We start from the raw sequence: 17,184 nt of genomic DNA, 5'->3' as shown, positions 1-17,184 counted from the left end.
TTATAAAGGTTTTGGGCATAAAAAACATAATCTAGTATAGAGTAAGTGTTACAGGGGTGGGAGTAAAATGTATAGTCCTTGTCTTTCTGAAGTAACTCTGTCCATGCATCTATTAAACCAGTGTCTAGAATTAAGATTTTGGGTCGTACATATTTGCACAGGAGGATCTATCCATGATCAGGTTCATTATACAGTTGAAGTCACCAGACAGAAAACCTTGTCTCTTACAGTACTGACTGAACATTAAGATCATATGTGTTATAAAATGAGTTTAATCCTTATTTGGGCCGTACACGTTTAGAACAGTAGCGTGTTAACCATGAATTGAACCTGTCACCAAAATAAATCTTCCCTCTGGCTCCTTCACTTCCTGTTTAAGTAGGAACATCCCTTCCAACTTCCTGTTGAAAGGGACGTTCTTATTTATAATAATGGCTGTGCCTCTTTTATCACTAATATAGGAAGAATAATAAATTTCACCAACTCAGTCTGTTGTTCTACGTTCTATATCAGATAACCCAGTTTCTAGAAACATTGCCATAGAAACCTTTTATTTTTTAAGTGAGTAATATTTTTTTCTCTTTTAATTTCGTGACTAATTCTCTGAACATATCAGGTGATAAGTATGAGATCACTGAGTAAAGTTGCAGATATGAAAAACGATAAACAATTCAGGCCGGATGTGAGTAACAAAAGACCATAAGAGGACCAAAAAATAAAAAAAGGACCAAAAAATGTCCAAAAATAAAAAACACAGTAATGTGTCACTTTATGGGCTGAGCCTAAACCAGTATAAGAATATCCAGATAGACCCCTAATACAGCATAGCTAACCCCAGACAACTCCTGTGCAAGACACCACCACCAATATGCTCAATGTATGTAAGTTAAATAACTGTCAGGACTCAAGTCATGTTATAATCCTTTCATTAAGAAAAAAAGAGTAACATACATAAAACTGTAATCGTGTAATTTTCATGCAGCACTGACCTGCAGTCATGAAAATCAAGCTATTTTCAATACTCACTCACTCATTCAGCCTTTCACTCGCTCAGTAAGTTCTATTAGATCCTCCAGAATATTGTACAATAACATGATTGTACCAGATCATTTTGTTGCACTGCATTTGAACAGTCAGCTTTCTCTGTGAAAGTCACAACTCAGTGGAACGTCCTGCTGCCTGATGATATGAAGAGCTGCAGTTCAGAACCAGGTTGAAGAATCTGCTGCTCAGCTCTGTGGCCACTGAGTCTGGATTTGATGTCATGGTCTTCTCAAATAATCTTGCTTTTGGTTTGACATGCTTGCATTGTTGATTCCTGGTTGACATCGTGGGTGTATGTGATGTGCTGTTGTGTGTAGTTTTGTATTTTGTATTTTGTATAATGTGTTCTGTGTGTTTTTTGCTTTGTACTGTTTGTTGTGGTGCTGTTGTATGTTTTGATTGTGGGGGACTACAGATGTAAATTAGCTTTGAGCTAACTCTGGTGCAGTGCATCATTTATGTTAAAAACTGTACACTGTCCCGATAAATAAATACAATACAACCCCCCCCCCCAAACTCCTTCCACAGGGCCTGGTGGAGTTTACTGCTCTGCTCTCAGTCTCAGGAGGAAACTGCTGCTCCATGTTGTGAGTGATTGTGGTGTTGAAGGTTATGAGTCACACATGCATAAAGATTGGCAGGTTTACTCATTGGCATTTGTTTTTAGTTTGACCCATTTTCATTTTGGAGTTCAAAAATATTTCCAAACCTTGTGACTTGATATAATAACTTATTGGCAGACGATACTTCAAGTCATATCCTGGGTCACTAACTGGTAACATGGAGCACAGTGTTGTTGCTGTGCTGCCAATGGTAAAAAGTATATTAATCACTGTGCTAATTACTACACAATTGTTGACTCACAAAATGATCTATATAAAATATAATATATAAAATTAAAATTATTTGCAATGAAGTCAAATGAATCATTCATACTTGTTAAAACACTGAAAGCAATAGATTATTGTTTCACAATGTCTTACAAAAACATTCCACAAAGATCCAAAGAGGATCTATTTTAATACCTTTTTTTAAATCCAGTTCACATATATTGCCATAGTTTTCCTATATGATGTGAAGTATTAATTATAGTTAAAATAAAGTGGAAAAATAAGATGACACAAGGTGATAAAGAGAGAAGACTCATTGAGTGTGTGTGTGTGTGTCAGTATGAAATGAGTGTATAAATCACATCCAAAGATTAAATTTGCTTGCAGATGGGGAAACACCCAGGACCTGCTGTTTAAATGACAGCATTGCCAAGCCTGAGCTATCAGAACTTAAGTAAATGAATCAGTATGATCAAGTTTTCATATGTAGACTTTGAAATTGCACATAAACAAGGTTTGCAGCTCTGATTGGGATCAACTGTGTGTTTCTGTGTGTTGGACCTGCAAATGCTTTTACTGTTGGGCAAAACTGGTGAAAATTCACAGAGAACAGAAATTAGTGGCAGCAGGACTTGCTGAGTATGAGGATATATGATTTGTGAACAGAGTGTTTAAAGAAAGAGAGAATCTATAAGTTATAGAAATGTGAGAGCAGGGAGACACAGCCTGCTGATTCTAATGCAGTCAATGAGAGTGTGACAGCGATCTCCCTATCAATTAAGGTTTAGATCTCAAAAACTATAAGTTCTATGGGAAATATATTTACATTTTGAGAGAAAGGAGTCTTGTGGCAACATTTTAAGATATGTTACGTGCTTGAGGAGTCAAAACTGTGGGAGTGAGACGTGTTTTTCTCTGGTTTAAAAAAGTCACTGCTCTGCACGGTGCCTGATCACATGACACACTGATGAGGTCTGAAAACTGCTGTAAAAGCCCTCACTTTGGACTTCAATTGCTCTGAAAGTACGAAAGGTATCACAACACAGAACACAAGTCTGAAAATTCAAAGTTTTGTGAATTTTTTAAAGTTGGAATGGGGTCTGTAGGATAAGGGACGTCTGAGCAGTTGAGCTTCAAAGTGACAAAGGTTAATTTCTCCTATAGACTGCCATTATAAATTCTGATGTTTAAAAATTAATATAAAATCACTGACAAGCAATTAAACATCAATTAAAACAATTAAAAAACTTCTTCTATAATAGAATTGAAGGTAGAGGAATTTCCAGTTAATTAATTGTGTGAAAACAGTCGAGCATCACAGCTTTCATCCTGTTTATTTTATTATTTCACAGACAGAGTTTCCATTCTACATTAAAAGGCCTGACGCACTTTGACACAAGTCATTGTGGATCTTGAGAAGCGGATGGTTTCAGGCTCTGGAAGTCATTTTGGTTGTTTGTTTGTTGTGCACTCTTGGGTCAAAGTCAAAGCATTTTAAAGAAACTATCATGACAAGAAAGAAATGTTTTAGGATGTAATGGAAGTGTTCAGTTTCAGAACAGTTTATTTCACACATTTGAGTCTAAAGGAGAATTATCAGGTGTCAGTTCACACACTTGATGAAGTATGAAACAACCAGCAGTAAGTATAACTGTGTTTCTCTTTTATACAAGTTCTGCTTGTCCTCTGATGCACTTATCACACATTCAGATGTACAAAGATTTTAGTTTTTCCAAGAACAGAAGGTTCAGAATTAGTGTTTTTACCGAGTTAGGAGAGTAAGTGGTGAATTTATTCATCTCTGTAGCATCATACCACCGTGTAAAAGTGTCAAGACACTGATCTAAAAGTTATGCAGAGGCTTTTCACTAACAAATACACGGGGGTGGTAAATTCTGTTGAGTCATATAAATCCTTCTTTGCTGTAATCCCGCACAGGTGCTTTTAACATAATTGAATCGATCTATATATGCATCAGAGGGCGCGTTCATAACGTGAGACAGGCTGAAACAGGTTTGATTCAGAGACGTTTATTTAAAGTAACTGCTTTATAAAGAGGCAGGAGATAATGACATGTACATAATAACTGTCCCTGAGCATTTTATAAGCACACTGCTACTTGTAAACGCACTTATCTGGACGGTTGCCGTAACAACCACTCCACTAATTGGTAGTTTCAATCACTCCACACAGTGGAAATTAAATTAGTTCATCCTCATTAACTGCCGCTGCAAACTTTCAGTCTACTGTATGCACTGCTGACTTTAGTATTAAATGAATTTAAATTAAAAAGTGGAGTGGATTTTCATAAAGCCCATCTTATTTATTTTAAAAAGCTCATATTGTTTATAGTACAGGCACAGCACACCATTTTGAGCATTAATTAGTCCAAAATTCCAGCAAACTATAATAATCAGATAAGACAAACTCAAACTTTACTCCCTGAGATGAGCTGGGATAATAAATTCCCACTGAGGCTGACATTGTAGAAAAATATTGCATTGGGAGTGATCTTTAAAAACTAGAAAAGTGATCAATGAATCGATCCGAAAACATTGTGCCTCCACAAGAACCCGACCTGACAGGAGAGGTGAAACAGGAGAGGTGAAACAGGAGAGGTGAAACAGGAGAGGTGAAACAGCGCCCCCTACTGCTACTGGCGCTACATGACAGAAACCACACAATAGTGCAGCTGTGAGTTAAAACATTATTATCTGCTGTGACTGCTGGAGGCTTTTCATTAGAACTCTACCTGATCACGGTTTATCAATACTGGTAACATGTTGCAAGACGTTCTGACTGCTCACCTGTGATGTATGTCGCAGCAATCTGATGAGTTTTATGAGTAACTAAAATGTTACCAGGCTGGTTACTCACACATGTAATCCTTAAAAAAAAAACACATTCAAGTATCACTGAACATCTCCCAACAATGTAAAATTTGCAGTACTGGGCAGTTAACTGGTTTGATGGCCTGTTACTCTCCAGTCCAATAGGAGTTTGGCACTAAAGCTGTGATCAGCCGGGTTTACTGGAAGTCCACAATCTTCTTTTGGACCCGAGCAACCGAGGAAGCTCCTTGTTTAAGCTGACCAGTGCAAAATGTAAAGAATTTGAATACTAAAATAAAAGTGCTAACTAAAGCACTGCGATATGTGTTTCACAGAAGTGATACGCTGACGTAGACTGATTCGGTATCTAACTAACAGAAGTCTTCCAGGTTTGTGTGCTGGGTGACAGGAGTGCTGTAGTCAGAGCTCCAGTCTCTCTCAAACACAGCCTTCAGCTGTGATTGGACGGTTGGCTCCAGGGACTGTGATGCAGTCTGGTTGACGACCAAAGCTGAGCCAGCTGTGCTTACAAAGTAGTCACCTGACCAGTTAGATGTACCTGAAGACAGAAACACACAGATTATAGTTTTGACCATATATCACTGAACAGTGATGTGTATATTCCTTTATGCATATTTCCAGCCAGGTGCATGAGTAAATATACCTTTTAAGCGCATACTGTGATACATTTAAAAACTAGTTATCTAAAATCCACATTCACATGCAGTGTGTGTGCAGCCTTACCTATGTAAGCTATCTTGTCGGTCACCATGTACTTGTTGTGATTGACTCTGGCGTAGGGAATCTCTTTCTGCTTGGGGCTGGCGGGCACCACAAACAGCCTCTGCAGAAGAGAAACGAGTGATCATACATATAAAATCATTTCAGCGTACTGTAGCTTATAGAGAATATAGAGAGATACAGAAGCGCTACTTACCACTTGGATGTCCAGTTTGGCCTTGGGGTCGTAAACTGAGGCCAGAGACTTCAGGAAGGAAAACATGATGGGCTGGGAGCTGGACCAGCAGCTGATCAGCAGGCGCACGCTGACCCGCTTCTCATATGCCACTCGCCTCAGCTGGGTGTCAATGTCTGCCCAGTACCTGCAGAGGGCGCCACATGCCGAGTATTAGAATGCAATCACTTTTCAGTAATCCTGGTGCAAATACTTATATTTTCATGGAACAAAGAAACTAACTGAAGAGAATGTAACTAGACTATACAGTTATGTTATAATGACTTTTGATGTTTGCACTTAATTGCACATGTAGCTCTTTGGCACAATATGTTAACAGCTGGACATCAGTGGCATGATGCTTTTCTGATCGAACATGCTCGACACAAGAACACAGAGTTCCTGACCTACTTTACCTTCAGCAGCTCTCAGTGTTCACTAACTATGAAACCTAACTTAGACTCCTCTCAGCTATCTTTCTTGTGGTTATATTTCTTTCCGAGCAACTGCTGTACCTTTTAGGATGTGAGAACTCCATGGTGGGCAGGTAGTTCATGACAGCGATGTAGATGAAGCTCTCGGCATCCTCCATCACACTGAGGATGGACTGAATGTCTGGAGTCCTGCCAGCCGCACAGAAGGACGGAGGGGAGCTCTGAGAGAGCGCGAAGACAGCGGAGAGAGAAGAAAGAGACACTAAGTAAATTATTTGTTCATTTTAGAAACATTTTAAGCAATACAGCAGTCTTGATGGATGATAAACCAGGGAAAACTAGTGGTTTCATCCGTCACGCCTCTCATGGAGCTCACCGACAGGTAGACGCTGGACGGCGTGTCGTTGAGCGGCAGCTGGAGGGGGGTGTCCTTGTTGTAGAGGGTGGCGAAGCTGGTCGGCCACGGCGACGGGATCGACTGACTCTCCCCCAGGAACCAATAGGCTTCAAAGATCTTACCCAGGTCTGCCGCCAAGCAGCTGCAGTTGTAGACCACCGCGCCCAGCTCCTTCACCTGGAGGAGCAACACAATAATAACTCATCCTTCATTTTATTTATTTATTTATTTATTTTTTCCCGAAAGAAACGGCACTTTGTTGTTACACAGAAACAGAAAGAGTTTTATGGGACGTTGGTGCACTTTCAGAAAAAAACAGGATGCTTGTGGCAGTGACAGCTCAGCAAAAATGACAACTAAATATCTGATTATGAAAGCTAAAATTGAGTTGCGGTTTGACTCCCATCACAGTATCAAAGAAACTTTCAACTATTCTCGCAAGGCGTGTGATCGAAAGTTGGAGCCGATCCAACTTCCTCTTAAAAGCAAAAGACGCATAATATAGCTCGGATCAGGCACCAGACGACCTCTCATTGTCAGTTTAGAAGATGATGCCTTAGGATCCTTTTTCCCCACAGATATGAAAATTCACAAATAGGGTAAAAACATGTTTGTAAACCAGGTGAATTGATTGTGTGTGTGTGTACCTGTGTGAGGGACCTCCAGTCCATGTTGGCACTACCGATGTAAATGTGTTTCTTGTCCACCACCCAGAACTTGGTATGAAGGACACCTGAGGTCAGTTTTCTCATGTTTACTGTCCTGATATCAGCTCCTGAAACACACACACACACACACATATCAAGTATTAACACCTTAAAAACAAAATGATGACATTTTGCTATTTTAGTGGCAAGATATGTCGCATGACTCCAGTGCACCGTGTTAATGATCTAATATTTTCAGTTATCTTGTCTCCTTCAGGGTTGTGAAAGCTGGGAGTGGTGCACTAGAGAAGAGCATTGAAGCTCACACTCGCTGTGTGTGTAAACTGAGATAACACACTTCCTGCAATAAAGTTGCCAAAAAGTTGGGCCATCTGGTTCAAGTCAATATGACATTATTAATAAGAATATTTTTGTGATTTTTGTCGATTCTATGTGTATCACCATAACTTATATTTATGGGAAATAACACAAAAATAAACTGCTTTCCAAAAATCTTCACACATTTAAAACAAGAACTAATTTTGTTAGTTTATAATTCAGATTTTTACTGCATAAGTCATTTGAACATAATGCTATAAAACAATTACACAGTTAGTTCATATCATCACAATATGATTCCACAGAAAGTCATTAAATTCCATCATAATAAGGTGAAAGAAGACAACATGGCTGATATACTGTGTATGATACATATTTAACACCAACCCAAAACATCACGGTTGATTAATGGTTCTGACGCTCGCTGGTATAAAGAATAAGACAGACCAGACAGTCACCTGAGTCGTTGAGCAGTCTGAGGTCATTGTGTGGTTGACTCTCCTGCGGCGTGTTGACGGCGATACGAACAGACAACTTCCCTGAAAGCTCTGCTAGTTTCTTCAGAATGGTCTCACCCTGTGCACAGAGTACAAATATATTTTAATGTTAGTCACACTCATATTAGACTAATCAAGATAATTCTACGTATAGTTAAAATTAATTGTCATCCACTCAACTATTCCATGAACCATAATATAAACACATTCAGATCAGCTGTAAGGCTCTGAAAACTTGACCGTCAAACTAATTCTTTGATAAAATGATCAAAAACAACCATTTGACCATTCACAGTTCCAGCTGACCTGATAGGCTGTTGGCTCATGAGTGCCGGTGTCTTTGTTGGTGAGCGTCCAATAGAAGGAGGCGATGTCGAGACTGCTGCGAGCCTCACTGATCAGATTGAGCCAGGCCTGGTAGATGGAGGGGTGAGTGGTGCTGGAGTTAAACTCCAACCCTTCAGGGATGCTCTCCACCAGAAGGATCCTGACGGACGGAAAGTGATTAATATCTGTACTACGTAACTGTTGCTAAGAAAAATCTGACGTGATAATCAGTTTGAAATATAAAAGCTGAATAACAGATTGTGTCCAGATGTTTGCTTACTTGCAGGGGTCTGAACAGGACTCGGCCTTGCCCAGATGGAGGCTGCTGCTCGGGGTAGGATGGCTGGAGAAATCCCTCTGCGCCAGGACGTTATAGAGGGCCGTGGCGGCCAGCAACACGGTCGCCGCAGTGGCCAGCGCCATCACCCAGCGGGAATACTGGAAGGGGAGGGGCAATACTTTCTCACTTATTTGTGATTTAAGCCTTTTGGTGTTTTGTATGGCGCTAGGTGAACAAAAATAATTAGATTTGAGCTGGTCTGTGTGCTGTAACGTACCACTTGTGCTTTCCTGTTGGATTCTTGTCTCCTCCACTCCATGTCCATCAGCTGCAAGCATCACAGGAACACATTAACTCCATTATCTAAACACATTTGGAGGATTTTCCTTCCAAACTGAGCTATAAACCACTAATACAACTTAATGTTCCTTGACTTCCTGTTTGTAATGCGTCTTACTGTACATTTCTGTTGATTTCATTGGGATTATTTTTTTTAAAACCCAGTAGAAGAAGAAGATACTGTATGAAACGGAGATGTGATTCAGAGCTGAGAGGGTGAAAGGATGAGCTGTCTTCTTATAAAGATCATTCATGACAACCAGCAGGAATTTTCTCTTATCATATAAATTATTAGGGCTGCAACTTGTGACTATAATCAAGTGATGTTGTAGAGCCCAAATGTCAAAGTTAAGCAGAAAGGAAAAAAATGACAATGCTAAGAGAGTAACAAGTTAATAGAAATGCTTATTTCTCTACCAGTCAAATACTGACGTCAAATAAAGAAAAGCAAATAAATCTTCAAATTTTAGAGGCTTTAACTGGTAAATGTTTTCTATTTTTTAAGCACATAATCAAACCTAATCTAAAATAAAAATGATTCCAAACAGACATACATTAATCTTCAATCGGTTAATGTAACTAAGCACTACTAAAATAATCTTACCTCGTTGTAAGGGATGTCCGTCTTCATGTTCACAGACAAAGTGACTCTGATGTGATAGATGTCAGTCCTCTCAGCTCAGGTCAGATGATCCTCTGAGACCAAACAAGAGGAACAAAGAACAAGATGTTACTTCATATCATCATGTTTCTGAATATATATATATATATATCAACTGGATGTGACAGCTGAATAACTTGGGGAAAAAGAGCTGTTTGCCTATGAGATACTCTTTACTACTGCAGCCCCATAAATGTGTTTGATATGATTTAAAGTAGCTATAAGCCCCCCGCCGCCGCCCCACACACACTCACACTCACACACCATTGTTGCTCCTCTACAGACTTGACAAAGAGAAGGTTCTAGATGTTTTTAACACATCTCTAGCACAAAGCTCACACACACACGCAGGTCCAGCTGCTGACAAACATGCATGCAGGTCGGCCTGACAACGAGCCGGGCTCAAATCCACCATAAATACTTTATCATATATACAGTAAATACAAATAACTAATGCTCCTTTTTAAATATTCACATAATGACTTTTGGCTTGCATCTCAGTGGATCTAGTGAGTTAAATAAAAAAAATGTGATCAAGACAGACTGATGGACTTTGAGATCTTGTGATTTATGAGGTTTGATTGCTTAAACAAGAGGAAGTATAAAAGATTAAATGTTGAAAGTTAGTGTGACTCAGTAGAGCTTCTGCATATCTGAGCTGGCAGTCACGTGAGTCTGTCTCCTCTCAGAACCACATGATTGATCACAGCTGCTGTAGTGAGACAATAAAAGTGCACTTTTAAAGCATTTTCACACATCGACATGTGAGTTTTACTGTTTAAGACGTTGTTTTACTGTGTCACAACAAACAGTGTCTGCTACTGTTAAAGAAAGTCTTGTGTTGGTTTGTGACAAAACAAACATCCACATTAAACATTAACCAGAGCTCCTGCTTGTGTTCCTGTCAGATTAATATATACTACTGTTATGATTCATTTTCAGTTTGGTGTTTTTCCAGCATATCTCTGCTAACGTTAGGTGTTGCTACATACAGACGGATGACTTCCAATGCGATGCTTTCACTTCACACACAGGCTATGTTCCTTTGTGAAAGTGGAATCCTTTTGAAGAGCGTTTCGGTTCGGGATCACACAGAAGCAGTTGGAATTTTTTTTTTTTTACGTCATGCACATTTAGTAAAGAAGCAACCGGCTTTCCTCAAAGCTGATCTCAAAGAAGGCTAAACACTTCCTGCTAGAGTCATAACTCTACTTAGTGAGCTCTCTGTTTGTTTGTTTGTTTGTTTGTTTTAGAGATGATGAACAGATCTCACTCATAAAAAGAGTGAATAAATAGTAGGTTTTTGTTTCAACAACAAATTACATCATACAACTAATGTTACTCATTTGTGCACTCTCAAGAAGGAAGTATCTAATGAGTGAGTTCCCGGTACCCTGCATGCTCTCCATTACTTGAACTCACTTTATTAAAAAACGCTTCAGTCCTCACAGGATGCTTGTCTGTACATGTGAATATATACTCACACACTCTCACAAGCTTGTGGTAACTACATTTAGGAAGAGAGAAATAAATAGAAGAAAGCTGCTATTGTACCGTTTCAGCCACAAAGTACCTCTAAAAAGACCAAAATCCACATTGGGAGGTGAATTTGCTATACATGTTGAGCTGATACGAACACTCTCTCAAAAATGTGTGTTTTTTACTGAAAATCATCATGATGTTGGATCAATATTCTGATGTAAAAGATATTTTCTATGAGTTATTAGACACCTTGATTTAATGGAAAAAAAAAAGCTGGAACACATTCACACTCAGTTTACTCTTTTTTCTTTGCTTTTTATGAAGCATATATGTCTAAATTCAACATTCAAAAGAAACTGTGCCAGTTCTCTTTTAGGCCTGACCTGAGCATTAAATTACAACTGGTGGCAGCAGGAGACAAAGAAAGACTGTTTATCTGCGCAGAAGAACAAATCACATTAGGAGTAAACAGCCAAAATAAAACAAGTGACTCAAGAGTTTTGGCTCAAGTTGTAGAAGGGAAAGTGAGTAAATTACCGCAAACAAATAGAAAAGAGCAACACACTTATATGTGAGCTTGTAGCAAAGACTTTAAGTTCTTGAAAAACACATTAACTAAAAAAAAGTAGAGATAATATGGAAACCGTATCTTTTGTATTCAACTGTGCCACTTTATAAACAGTTAACTTACACTGTGACCAGCTTTTGGTTTATTAAATAGGCTAACTATAGGTTGACGGAGAGTTGCTGACAGTGCAAAAACAACAACAACAACAAGTCACTTTTAGCTATTTTAAACCGTCGACTCACCTGTTATCATGTGTCCAGGTTGATAAAAAAATCCCGCACACAACAGCAACGACACCTGTTCTTTACACGCAATTAAATTTAAAGTCGCTGTTTCGTTGTTAAATACACGAAAAACAAAGACGCAGCCCATCCACAGCGATGTAAACATCTATCTGCTCACAGACGTTACAGTGAGAGTGGGAGATGGTCATGTGATCCGAGCCGGACAGCCAATTGGAGGAGAGCTATGACGTAGATAGACGAGTTACAATAGCGCAGTTCTTCGTCTTCGCCACCAGAGGACGCCGCACACCCACGGCTGTGACACAAGGAGGCGCTGTCTGCATCCAAGACACACACATCCACGTACCCAGATCACCTAATGTGCAAGTGAAATGCGAAAAGTAGGATTGACTTGATGTTTAATTAAAAAAAAATCCTCTATGCATGACGACGGTTTTTTTTGTCGGATTAACCCAGGTGACGTCCAAAGGGTCAGGATCTTCTTGCCTGACCTCTGACCTGACTTCCTGGAAGGAGATCACCTGCTGCTCCTCCTAGTTGTGGGACAGGTAAGAAGAGCAAAGACAAAGCTAAACTTTAAATTCGTCCTCTTAAATAGAAGTATGAAATAACATGCATGGATGCATAAACTGCAGAAAAACTCTTAAGAAAGATTAACATCGACACGATGCTCCTGCAAACACTTGCAGGCAGTAGCACCTTGACATGAAAATGTTTTCCCCCCATAAAATTAAGGGTTTGAACTTAGCTATAAAAAAGAAACTGGTTTTATTTCATATTATTAGGCCTCTTTTCCTGCATGTTTTTATATAACTCTAAAGAATCATTTACAGATTATCTCCTAATTAACCTTTATCCGTCTAGCTGAGCTATTATATCAACACAACATTTGATTGAGGTTGATGACTAATGCATCTGCCCATCCTATCAAATATTTTTGCAGGTAACCACATTGACTATTATTGACATTAAGGCTTGAAGTTGGATATACTTCTACATCTTTGCGATGCCCTTTTGTAAATTGTTCTAACCTTAGTATATATGTGCCTCTCATGTATTAACATTATATTGGAGTCAGAGTTAAGCATCTATTTTCCTGTTTGCCTGAGATGAATGAACTAAAACTGGAGCCAGAAATAAAAATCTCTCCTTGCTCAATTTGTATGACATGAACTAAAATGTAAATATTATTATTATAATATATTATATTATATTATTATCAAGTGTAGTTGTCTATATTAATGTAACTTTCCTTTATATTATATTTTCATACTTAATAACACTGTCATATTTGTTGTATCTTGTATACAAAACAAGCAAGGAAATATATCAGTTCTCACTACCTGGATTAGGAAATAGATATAAATAAGTGTTACCATGTCATCAGGCATTTATATTTTGGTGAAAATGGTGATATTTTCATAAAGTTTATTAATATTTGGCCATGACGTACTTTGTGAATAGAAATTAATATGAAGGCCATACAAATCGCATGAACCCAGACAACTGTGTGCTGCTTGAATAGTTAAGTTGTTCTCAGCAGTTTCTCAAAGCCCCACATGGCATCCTCGTGCAGGTTGTTCTTCATATCTGCAACCCCTCGTTGCTACGTCCGTCATAGCCCATGTGATGTCCCAATACATTAGGCCAGTTATAAACTTGTTTCTTTAAACATACAGTGTCCACTATACATACTTGTTATTCTCTCTTCTTAGCTTCTGTTAAGCCTCGTTCGACTGCAGCCAGCTGAGATGACGAGAGATTCAGACAACTTTCTTCAGATACGGTGTTTGCACAGCTAGAGGTGAAGAGGTGAGAAATACAAATCCATAAAAGCACCTGCATTTCAGTATTTGTTTTTCCAGATGAAACTGGTATCGCTGGGCATGTGCATTTCCTTAAACGTCGGGCTGTACTGACCCACTTAATGTTATTTCTACTCATGTAACACTAAATCTCAGGATGCACATCAGTGTGTTGCCCTCTCGCTGCAGGTAACTGAATGAGTGTAGTATTTTGGAGGAAGCTGAGTTTATTATGTTGTTTAAATGGGGTTTTGAGTGTCTGTCATGCTGGATGACGTGAGGATGGATCTCTCAGCACACTAGTGATATGTGGCTCTTTGCTTCTGGTTGGCAGACTAGATGTTGCTGTGCTGACGGTCTTTTTGTTCAGCGTGGATGCAGTTTGGTCAAAAAATAGATGCCTAATCTATTATATGTTATACTAAAATGCACAACCAAACACAATTCATCATTATCACTCCACTTCTGTCATTGTAACTGAGTATTTTTGTGTATTTGGTATATTTTTGGAGTATTTATTTTTTACTTGAAGCTGGACATCTGTAACCATCAGTTAGTAAAGACAAGAGGAGCCATCTGGCTTTATGTTATGTTTACAGTATATTTTCTAATTTAAATATTTCCACCTAAAACTATCTAGTTTGAACTCTGTCCGCTCAGCCTTTTAAGTGTCACAAAATCTCTCTTTTTTAAAAAAAAAAGTAGGTGTTGAAGCTAATATTTAACTTCAATTATCAATGAAGTAACAGCATTTCCTTTGTGTGTGTGTGTGTGTGACACTCTAACACTCCACAATTGCAACACGACTTCCACAACTGGAAGCCAATAATCAATTAAAAAGGTGGAACAATAACAAATAGTTCTCAACCAGAAGCCAAGAAACGGACACATTTATCAGACAGCTGGTTGTGTACAGTTACTATCTCTGTGCTGAGTATGCATATTTGACAGTAAGTGCAGGCAGTTTCTATTTATCCACATTTACTGTAACATATAAAGAGAGAACAATGACAAGAGATATGTTATTAAAAACATAATGTAAAGGTCTGCTGCTGCCTGTACATCTAATTCACACCCCCAAAAATACAAATATAGCAATTCAGCTCCTCTGGAAACCTCCTTTTATCATGAATTCAAGAGTGTCAACTTGGCCTCAGTTCATTAACTGTAACTGTAACAGAAGCCACAGTTGGGATGGTTGTATTTCAACAGTGGGCGCCATAGTGCAAGTATAGATTTAGGTGTTTCTGAGCTCTTTAGACCATGAGTGATGGTTGGACATGGAGACAGCGGACAGGATAATAGAAAGGGAGAAGAGTAGACAGTGCGTTTTATTTCCACCAACAGCTCAACATACAGAATGACTGAGAATATCAGTTAAAAAACAGTGGAATGTGCCTTTATAAAAGGTGTGGTGAACGCTCATATTTCCTTTTGTTAGTGGTGAAACCTGCCATTTGATAAGAAAGAAAGTGCCAGACTGAAAGAATTTCAAGATTATCACACATATACAATGTACACACACACACACACTTTTCTCTCACCTATATGGTGATGTTATTGTTTTTTTTAATTTTTAGAGCAATATAAACATTTTCACCACAATACAGCTTAATTATTGATTAGGATATTTGTAAGTGTGTTTATTCCCACTTTTAGGTGTGTGTCATGGGTGTACGTACGTTTGAGTAACCATGGAAACTTGCCCAGAATATCCCAGACAGTTTTTTTTTTTTTTTTTTTACAACAACAGGGGCAGACTTATGGTGAGGTTATAAAAGGCTGACGTGCTTTACTTCCGTGCAATAGATCCTTTCTGCCCTACCCTGCCTGCAGATGCTTCTCTGCTCTTAAGTACAAACATAATGGATACATTCTCAATTTTTGCTCATCAGTTATTGTTGTATAGTATTGTTGAAGACATTAGTAGTCCAATTTGAATGTTGTTGCTTATGCTTACCATTTAGTTTCAATTGAATGCTCACACAAACGATGTATAAATGGTGAAAATCCAATAGAATCTGGTGAAAATGACACTGATTATGAGTTAGATTTCTTTTTATGCTACAAACAGAGCAACAGTCTTGCATTTTATTAAAAAAAAAAGTCATCTACACACATGAATCCTGTTGTTACTGCTTCGTTTAGAGGAAGACAATGCCAAACTACAGTAAGAATTTCGTTTGTAATTTATTGCTTTCTAAGTTGAGTAATGATGTAAAAATGAGCCATTCTGTAACTTGCACCATCACGACTGAAATGTAATTATGTGTCTGAAGTGTATCATAAAATCCTCCGCCTGCAAGCAGCTAACAACGCCGTAACAACGCTTTCGTTTTTCTTTTTTCTTTTTTTATCAACTTCCCGAATCGAGAGCATGCTGATAGCGGGTTAACGTACTACTGTAGCTTTTAACTTCGCTCTTGGAAGCCCATTTTCCCAGAGTAGGTGTGTTTGCGTCCCTGTGATGTTGCGTCAGGACTGAATCCGGTGAGCAGCCACCTGAACTTAACTGTGCCTCTGCTTTTCATTACTGGCAACACTTCCTGTTTTTTTCTCGATGCAGCTCTGTTTAAAGAGGCTTGAGCTAAATGACTCTCCCCTTTGGATTCTGGGTAACTGATACTCCAACGACATTCTTGCAGTTATCTTCAGGTGCTTAGATTGTTTTTGCATTTCAGTTTGTAGTGCAAAAGTCTCCTCTTCACTACTGTGTCATAATGTGGCTGTCTGAGTGTGATCTCGGGACCACCAGGTGCGCTTGAGGGGAGCTCCGGTTGTTCATTTAATCCACTACATATTCTATCATTTAATGCATTTACAATAATAACTGTTCTTCGCATGACTGGGATAAAAGCTTATCAATCTTATGTAATTGGGTCCAAGTCCAAATGTGTTTCTGTGTATATGACATCAAAATGCTCAGGAACTACTGCTACAAAGAACCCCCAGACTACACGAGTACAGTGCTTCCAGATAATCCACTAATCTCATTTAGCAAATGAAACCAAATCACAACAAATGATTCTATACAAGACTTGTTTACACCTGTTGGAAAAATGTGTGAGATTATGCAAATAACTAACGCGCTTTTTTTTCTCTCCTTTTTTTTTTCTATCATCTACGCAGTGAAGCGTCTCTCTCTCAGAGATTAGTTGAAATTGGATACGCTGCTTGTGGCTTCTCAGGCCATAAAAAACCACTGACGTCACGCTGACGCCTGGCTGATAATGGCTGGTGATCATATTGGTGGCGTAACCACCATGTGCTCTGACTGTAACATCCAAAAAAAAAAAAACCAAATGGAGCTAAGTGTGGAGATTTATATATTACATTTCTGTGATATTTCTTTATTTCTTTCTTTTACATTTATTTAAGTATTTACCGAAAATCAACTTATGAGATGCAGAAAGTTTTGACTTTTTTGTCCACGTACTGCTCTGATATAAATACAGTAACTCCAGAGTGGTGATTTAAATTAAAGCTGCTCTTGTGAACAAGCT

General features: G+C 38.6%; 1 protein-coding gene and 1 long non-coding RNA gene across 5 annotated transcripts in view; one reads left to right on the top strand and one right to left on the bottom strand.

Moving 5' to 3' along the window:
- Nucleotides 1-3,888: 3,888 nt before the first annotated feature.
- On the bottom strand, nt 3,889-12,031 carry pld3 (phospholipase D family, member 3). The gene is made up of 12 exons (XM_042414633.1): nt 11,874-12,031; nt 9,525-9,616; nt 8,859-8,909; nt 8,582-8,739; nt 8,281-8,461; nt 7,936-8,053; nt 7,139-7,266; nt 6,471-6,668; nt 6,176-6,315; nt 5,643-5,808; nt 5,450-5,549; nt 3,889-5,264 (listed from the first exon to the last, which is right to left on the bottom strand). Exons 2-12 carry the CDS (start codon nt 9,549-9,551, stop codon nt 5,077-5,079), a joined length of 1,455 nt encoding a protein of 484 aa, XP_042270567.1. The 5' UTR covers nt 9,552-9,616; nt 11,874-12,031; the 3' UTR covers nt 3,889-5,076.
- A 135-nt stretch (nt 12,032-12,166) lies between these two features.
- The window catches only part of LOC121899060, a 108,681-nt gene continuing 103,663 nt past the window's right edge, over nt 12,167-17,184 (top strand). For 3 of the 4 annotated variants that reach the window (XR_006096593.1, XR_006096594.1, XR_006096596.1), the window contains exons 1-2: nt 12,177-12,424; nt 13,592-13,688. This is a non-coding gene — a long non-coding RNA (uncharacterized LOC121899060). Of the gene's footprint in view, nt 12,425-13,591; nt 13,689-17,184 lie in introns of all 4 variants that reach the window. The other variant, XR_006096595.1, reaches the window with a different exon arrangement.

This window comes from Thunnus maccoyii, chromosome 6, assembly GCF_910596095.1.
Source record: "Thunnus maccoyii chromosome 6, fThuMac1.1, whole genome shotgun sequence".
NCBI lineage: Eukaryota > Metazoa > Chordata > Actinopteri > Scombriformes > Scombridae > Thunnus > Thunnus maccoyii.
Note: the sequence above shows the minus strand (reverse complement) of the source record. Positions and strands in the feature narration are given on the sequence as shown.

Bases quoted from the DNA above. Each gene is read 5' to 3' on its own strand.
- pld3 (XM_042414633.1), bottom strand. From the start codon at position 9,551: ATGAAGACGGACATCCCTTACAACGAG. The intron at 6,316-6,470 runs GTGAGCTCCATG...GCGCTCTCTCAG, and splicing joins CGTCCAGCGTCTACCTGTCG to AGCTCCCCTCCGTCCTTCTG. The intron at 5,809-6,175 runs GTACAGCAGTTG...CGCCCTCTGCAG, and splicing joins GAGTTCTCACATCCTAAAAG to GTACTGGGCAGACATTGACA.